The 8,827-nt window shown below is 29.0% G+C and overlaps 1 protein-coding gene across 1 annotated transcript; it reads right to left on the minus strand.

Moving 5' to 3' along the window:
* Positions 1-6,274: 6,274 nt before the first annotated feature.
* On the minus strand, positions 6,275-8,778 carry LOC112680851 (transcription elongation factor B polypeptide 3-like). The gene is made up of 5 exons (XM_025551071.1): positions 8,096-8,778; positions 7,940-8,034; positions 7,630-7,829; positions 7,276-7,382; positions 6,275-7,089 (listed from the first exon to the last, which is right to left on the minus strand). The coding sequence occupies exons 1-5, from the start codon at positions 8,221-8,223 to the stop codon at positions 7,068-7,070; spliced, it is 552 nt and encodes a 183-aa protein (XP_025406856.1). The 5' UTR covers positions 8,224-8,778; the 3' UTR covers positions 6,275-7,067.
* Positions 8,779-8,827: the final 49 nt, after the last annotated feature.

The following is an 8,827-nucleotide window of genomic DNA, read 5'->3' on the forward strand; positions in this document are numbered from 1 at the left end:
TTTAGAATTTTAATCTTGCCCTGGGTGGGATTTTATACTGCGGGCGCGCTTGATAGGTATAAGCCTTAATTCGTGATTCATCCATGTTTTTATAAATAATAAAGGCTTTACAATTGATACGAAAATATAAATTAATTGAAAAATAGTTTCTTAACATTGCAATTCGATAGTCTTTAAATACAATTTACATAAACTTTATTTAAAATATTATTAGTAGATATATATATTTTCTGTACGGATTTGTATGCACCCAAAAAGCCCAAAATAGTATGCATTTATGCATCAAAAAACTTCAAAATATGCACTTGATATGCTCTTATTTTTTTAATAATATGCAAAAACATTCTTTCACCCAAAATATATGCATTTTATTATTTTTTTTTATTTCTTCCATAAATAATAATTCAACAAAATTAGAAAAACTTAATTTTTTAATTATAGACATCAACTTTAAACATTTATGGAAGAATAGTAAATATTTAAAAATATATTCAACAAATAAAACAAATACTTTAATTAAGAATAATAAAAAATAAAAATAAAAATGTATTAAATCCTCTTATATCATTTCTTTGATACATATTTATGAAAAAAAAAAATACAAAATAAAGGCATTTTATAAAAAAAACAATTTAAACCAATAAAAATATAATTTTGTTATTAATATAAAATATTTTGATTATAGATACATTGTATGATTTTTAATTTTTATAAAAAGAATTGACAATAATATATTTTTCCATGTGTTCAGGTGTCATATTTGTCATTCTATCACTCAGTATATGTTTATAAAGATTCAATGACCTTTCCACATCTACTGATATCAGTGGTGCATACTTCATGTTGACCACAGAGCAAGGGTTTGAAGTTTTCTGTAAGTTGTATTTCATTATTACCTGATATAATTAGTCCAATTGGTTCCATTACTAGAAAACCTTTATTTTTTTGATGCAATTGTGATATTTTAGTTTTTATAATAAAACCTCTGTCTCCTTGTATATTTGATAGTTCTGAAATGATATTTTTCATAATCTCTAATGATTGTACTAAAGTCAATTTAGGATCTTCTAAATTTTTAATTGCCTGAACGAGTCCAGAAAAGTTAATTTTTATAAATGCTAAATCATTTTTTACTATAGGCAAATTGAACATTTTTTTACAACTCTCTATACTTGCTGACAAATCATTGTCTAGATTTTCTATTACAGTTTTAATACCTTCATAGTTATTTGCATTAAATATAACTGCTTCTATCCATGTATCCCATCTTGTAATAACTGGTTCAGGTGGCATAGTTAAACCGGGTAGTGTTTCTTTATAAATTTGTATATGAGAAGGTGACTTTAAAAATTATTTTTTTACATTGTTAATCAATTTTTTTTACATTAGGGAACAATTCTCTAACTTTTTCTGCCACTCTGTTTAACATATGTGTTACACATGTTACAAGATCGATATTTGGGTAAAAGAACTTTAATGAATCTTCTGTTTTTACCATGTGGTTCTGCATCAGATAAAAACAACCGTAGATTTTCATCGTTTCCCCCTGCAGGTCATAATATTTTTAAGTTGTCGTTAATCAACCGAGATACTGCAGAGTAACTGATTTTAGGCAGTTCTTTACATGCTAAAAAATAGGATTAACTTGGTGTATCATGTTTTAAAACGCCAACTATTAAATTTGCTATGTAGCTGCCGTTTGTATCACTTATTTCGCCGACAGCAATCCAAATATCCGACTTGCCAATAACTTCTCAGATAGCAATAACAACAATATCATAACATAGACCAAGATAATTTTTCCTTAATGTTCTCTCGTCAGGAATAGGCTTAGCTGTATTCTTTTCCAAAAAATTTTTGAATTCGGGAATTTGAAGTTTATTTCAAGGTAAATTAGATACTACCAAAGCTGCACAAAGATCCTCATTGAAAACGTTACTAGATTTCGGTTTTGTATCTAATACGAATAATTGTTTTTTGTTTTAATATCCTCTACGTTTTAGAGCACACAATTTTTTTGTCACACAATTGACAAAACACTACAGAGCCGTCCGCGGTAAAAATGGTTTGGTCTGTTTTATTATAAAGAGCAATCCATGTTTTTATCAAAGTTAGAATAGTGTTTCGACTTTTCGGCATTTTATAATTTATAAATTGTAATGAAATGTAAATTTTAATTTTTAAATTTACGGAACGCGGATCACGAAATACATATGAGCTCTAGTGCACTATTGACTGGCGATTATGTCCGAAAACGGTAACGCGACAACACGACGCGGCGTGTTTACAAAATACAAGTCTAATAATAAAACCAGTTACGATTGTTGCGATAAACCAGATATAATTTTAACAGAAATTGTCCAAAAATATAATATACGGAGAATAACATTCATTTCCCAACAATACGTAATGAACTGATAATTTCTACGATGAAATTCAAACAAAATAATTGGCTTAATAAACTTTTATACAAAATATGCTTGAATATGCAAAAATTTTCAAATATACAGTCATCTCTAAAATATGCATTTATATGCAAAATAAACTTTTTTCTATGCATTATCTGTTGCACAAATCGTCCACATTTCTTACTCCCATCGAAATGCATACACTCATTACAAATATGTAAATGCATACAAATCCTGACTTTAATTATAAGATTCAGTTTGAATAAAGAAAAATATTTTATTCATACCCGAGTTCTCGCATGACCAACATTCACGGTACATGAACGTTTCTGTTGCTCCCACGGAATGTTTTTATTTTTTTTCCTAATCTTAACGGGGTTTTTCGAGAATATATTACTTTCGATACATTTTTCTGGACTGCTCTTGAATTGCATCTCTTAAGCCGTATTCCATTATTTTCCCGAAGAATATTAATATTAATAAAATGTATATAATATAAAAAAAATCGTAACTGTACACAGGGGCATCATTTCAACTTTTGAAAGGGTGGGGAAACTGATTAAATTTGCCGACTTCATAGTATTTAAATATTTCATATTTATGGACCATAGACTATCAATAAAATATTTTTTTTTGGAACAAAACTTGTAAATATTAGTTATGAATAATGATGTCATGATGATAAACAAAGAACATGAAACGTTTCAATTTACCCGATTAAATAATAACATTAAAGATAGTAAAACATTCATTTATTTACCTATCCTATAGGCTATAAGTTACCTATTAATAGGTTTAATGGAATAGTAATATAAATCTAATTAAATAAATACTTTACAGAACTTATTTATAAAAACATAAAATTGTATTTCAAATATAATGTACTGTAATCTGGGGTGAATAGGAACGAGTTTAACGGTTTTTTTTATAAATTATGAGCTCAATTTTTATAGTATCGATATCACAAAAACTGTTTTATAAAGGTCACATATATAGAGAAATATAAAATACCAAAAATAAAGTTTAGAAGGTTCGTGTAATAACGATTGTAATAAACCGGGGAGAAGCCAGTGTTTCCCAACTTTTAATAAACCGTGAACGTGTATTTAAAAGAGAATATTATCTGATTTCTGACCATAAAATAGTAAATAAAAATTTATTATTTACTGATTTTAGCATTTGATCATTGGACAAAGAATTGCCGATTTGATACAATTTCTTAGAATAGGGCATTCACCTTAGTCTGCCCCCCCCCAAATGACGCCCCTGATTGTACACTATCTAACTTAATCTAACAGTCTTTAAGACACCGTCACACACGGTAACCTGGGGATCTAGGTAAATTAAACTTATTTTGTTAGGTAATAATACTCTCAAATCAAAATGAGCCGTACCATTTAATCAACAAAAAAGTTATCAACACTGTAGCCACATACCTTTTTACCAAAAATAATCAAACATCGTTATTTGAAATTAATAAGTGGTTTTTATCTTCCTCTCCAGTAATATCTACCTCTAACAACCAACACTTAAAGAAATCTATATTTTATTTCTTTAAACCACACTCAGCTCTTGCCTTGGATGAACCAGAATTAGCCACAGTCTCTTATACAAACAATGATGATCAAAACGATTTCAAAATGCAGTCAGGGGTTACAGTTCTCTACCACACATACTCGAAGGTAAAAAGATCTGCCACCTCCCAATAATTATTAAAGACGTAATAAACTTTTCTGAATTAAGGGAAATATTTACAGACATTGTTAACACTGACAGTTTTAGCTGGAAGTCAACTATACTCGACTTAAGCTTCAACTTGATACACCCGATAACTACAGAAAAATAACACATTTTCTTAATGAAAATGAAGCCGTGCTAGTATGTGCTCTCTAACAACTACTCGTAGATATTCAGCCGACTAACGCCATTAAAATATTCTTGCATTTAAACTTAAACGTTTTATTGCCAATCACAGAACTGACTCCATTGACAATAGGTTTGTTTGTATTGTCAAAAAGTGTACACTTTTTCACAACAAGTGTACACTTTTTCCAGTGGCGGCCTGTGCACACATTACTTGGTCGGCTAAATAAAAAAGGGGCCCTCCATTTAGGTACAATTAGAAACACATAACATATTTTTAATACATTTATTATAAAAATTGCCTTCTTGGCTATACTAACAAGTTAAATAATTAAAATACATTTATGAAATTTTAACACTTGAAAATTAATTAATAATTAATAATAAACAAATTATGAAAATAGATGATTAATATACAAGCAATTTTTTTAATTCTGTCGATGAATAACTTATTATTTCTTCTAAATCAGGAACTTTATCACTTTCAATGCTAATAAGTAATAGAGATTCTAATAGTCCTTGACTTATTGATGATCTTAATCTTATTTTGATTATTTTTAATTTGGAAAATGATTTTTCACAATGTACACATGTAATCTTTCACAATTTCAGGCATGCAAGAGTTAATATAATTTTATATGCCATGTATAAATTAGTAAACGCAGCTGTATGGAAGTTATACTTGTATAATAATTTCATGACGCATGGTATACATTTACTACAAGTTGAATTTTTATATTCATTTGGTTTCGGTGAATATTTAGGAACATCGGTCATTGTTTGATTTTTATATAAATTGTCATCTTCATCAGTCACTTCAGATTCTTCTGAATCGTCAAATTTGATTTCACCTTCATGTGATTTTGATACCATATCATATGAGGCTGAAAAATGAATTAATTCTTCTTTAATTAAATCTGGTTGTAGTCCAATAATTTCACAAAAATTGTTGAAAACTTTTTCATTATTTCCATCAAATGTCAAAATGTTATTTTTTATATCCATAAATCTGTTGGGATCAAAAAAATGTCGCCAGAGTCGCTTGGTAAATGACGCACGTGACTGAGTGTCACAAACACATCGTTTCGATAAGCGATGATAACGATTAATAGTAATGAAAAGAAAAATAATTTTTATAATATATAGGTATTGACATTATATAGTATTATCATTGATTATAACTATTCTATAATCAATGGTATTATTTATAACAGAAATAAATCGCGTGACTGCGTGAGCCAAGAGTAATAACTAGTGTCTAATAATATAATATTATTGTGGTCGTGTGATCGTCCCAATCGATTTTACTGAGAAATACTATTTTTAATTTCAAATCAAGGAACTACGTTCACTGTCTGTACAAACTACAAATAGTACAATGTACATTATTATAAGTTCATTAATCAATTCAATATAATTTTAAGATAACAGAAAATAATAATTGACATGTTGTACATGGTACGGGTTATTATGTTATATAAAAATAGTTTTATTCTCTAAATTGGCCATTCCTCAAAAAAAATTACGGCTCTTTTCAAAGAGCCTTATTATAAGGGGGCCCAGTCGGCGATCGCTGTCTCGTCAACCTGACCAGGCCGCCACTGACTTTTTTACAACAAGTGTACCTACACCAAAGCGTTTGTTTTGAAAAGTGTAGTCTTACACGCTGTTTTAAAAAAGTGTAACAATAGTGTACACTTTTTTCACACTGACCCAAATGTGTAGGCACAGCGTTTATAATGTAGCGTTGATCGTTATCAAATTAAGCCTTATCAGCTAATAGTTTAATCTGCAATTTCAAATAAATGTCGAAACACGACTCACCAAATATTTAATACTAAATACCGACTATTATAATCGTTTATAGTATTTGGACTCACTGCGGTTGAGCTATAAAAATAATAAAATATATATAACGTATCATACTTTTATGTTATATTATTATATTTATTTATATATATTTAATTATAAATAATAGATAAAAATCATTTAAACAACCATCATCGTCGTCATCGTTTACATATACAGCTGCTGGGATTTTGATAGGATTCCACAACTCTAACAATATTTCGTCATCGGAAGAGTTACAAAACTCCATCACGTTCAAATTTTGTATTTCTATTTCTTTTAATATTACAATTGTTAATTATTAATATTAAATATTATACAAAAAGTTTACTTAACTATTGTTCAATTCTACTTTCAATTCACCCAGACACTACACTAATTAGTGTACACTTTTTTTCCTAAACGAACAAACCTAATGATACCCTTTGGAAAGCTACTAATAAACATTTTCGTGTCTACAATCCTCCACGTACCTTATGCGACAGCAATGGTAGTTGGGCTACATCAAAAAAAGACTAAGCAAATAATTTCGCAAAAAATCTGGAAAACACCTTTCATTCACTCTATAAATCTTCAAATAGAATTAAACACGTAGAACATTTCCTCGACACTCTTTTACCAATGTTTCTTTCTTCTCGAGCCTTCTTTCCTGGCGGCATATAAGCATACCATACATTCCTAGAGACCCATAACCAAATCGCGAGCTCTGATTGGTTGTATTTAACTGATGATAACAATTTAAATTTGGAGCACTGATAAGTGATAATTGATATACCAATTTAACATTTTTAAAATGTTTAACGATCTGTCGAATTTGAATTTTGAAAACATGATTTTCCCAGCATCATTTGAGTATGAAATTATCAAAACTCGAAAATCTAACTATTATTTTTCGGTCTTGTGTGTGGATGTTTGTTTTTTCAGATACTTTAGATTCAGGTGCTTTTCTTATTTTTTTTTCTTCGTATCACTATAAAAATTGATAAATTTAATATCATTTTGATAAAATATTTTAATATTTGTGATTATCTATAACATAAGGTTATAGAAATGGCTCCTCTACCCTTGAAAAAATGTATGACTAATTCATTGTGCAGTCATTAAACACAATTTAATTATTTTTTTAAAAATCGATATAACATATTTGTCCTTTTACCATTTCGCGGCTGGTACTAGTACAATACCACGTTTTTTATTGAGTGAGTTCGACTTCATCATCAACCGCAACACATTAAATTTATCTTCGCGTTTTTCTACGCATGTCTAAACAATAAAGGACTATGGTTAAATGCGAATAACATTCATCATCAGTACAATTGAAAAAAATTACTAGATAACTGATACATGTTTGCTGATATGCGCAGAAACCTTAATATGTTATATATACATCTTGTTTTGTGAGTAATGAGTGTAATTTTATATCTTACTATCAACAACCATAATAACGCACTGGCGACTAATGGATGGGCACAAAACTTACGTTAAGAAATAAAAAACTATTGATAATTACAAAGTACACGTCTCTCCATGATTCATCTTTGTAAGGGTACTCGTTCGGGAAATGTTTTTTAGTGTGGTGTTCCCACAGTTCATTGGTGTGTTGCATCAGATAAATATTATTTTTTTCAATTCTGTGCAACTGCTCGGGAGTAGCGAATTTCAGGGCTGGTTCCAGATAGTCGAATGGGATCCCTTGAGTAGATTTTAAATCTAAAAAAATTAACATAAAATAATATTACAATAATATCAATATACTGGTGACATCAAACTAGAGTTAAAATCATGTATATATCACCATAAATCGAGAAAATAATATGTACCGTCTAAGTTCTTCTTTAGGGAATTTATGCAAGTATCTTTGAGACTTGGAACTTCTGGATTCATAGCCCTTTTACTCCCAGCGTACACCTTCGTCCTTTTAAATATTATTTAAGGTGAAAACAAATCTACGAATATATAATTATTCTAAGTAAAACCTCTTATATTTTCTCGACAGCATTTCATTCAATGGATCAATCTCCTCGACGAGCTTTCTTTTACTTTTTAATGATGATCCGCTTTCGTTCAGTTGTTTTGTGGAACTTCCTGCTGCAGCTGAGTCCATGGTTTTCAATTTGTTTTATAAATTATTATCAAAATTGAAGAAAAAAGTGATTTTTCAAAAATCAAGTTATTCAACAATATTATCGCAAATATATTAAGATATAATCTTCACTTATACGGTTATTACTTAATATTCAGTAAGCTCATATACGAATACACTTGGTCACTTGAATGTAGCTAATACAAATTCTCATATAAGAATGAAATATCAAGCTCGTTACTATTAGAAGTAAACATTTCATAGATCATCATCAACCATGGAAACGGAATATTTAAATTTATATTTTATGTCAACTACTTTTGAAGTGAAATATTTTATATTATCTTAATTATTTGGAAAACTGTTGAGAATTATAAAAAAAATTACTTAAATGTACCTTAATGATAACATCTTATAGACAGACAAAAAAAAATCATGATGTTAAATTTTGTACATTTCTCGCTTCGCTCAGAATCTATAATGTTTATACTCAATGACGTGCCTGGAAATTAAATTGTATTGGCCACAGATGTGCCAATACAATTTAAACGCCTTCAATTTCCAATTAGATTGCCATTTGCAATGACTATCAAAAAGTCTCAAGGCCAAACGATGTCCGTCTGTG

This window comes from Sipha flava, unplaced genomic scaffold (assembly GCF_003268045.1).
Source record: "Sipha flava isolate LNK unplaced genomic scaffold, YSA_version1 181_pilon_pilon, whole genome shotgun sequence".
Classification (NCBI taxonomy): Eukaryota; Metazoa; Arthropoda; class Insecta; order Hemiptera; family Aphididae; genus Sipha; species Sipha flava.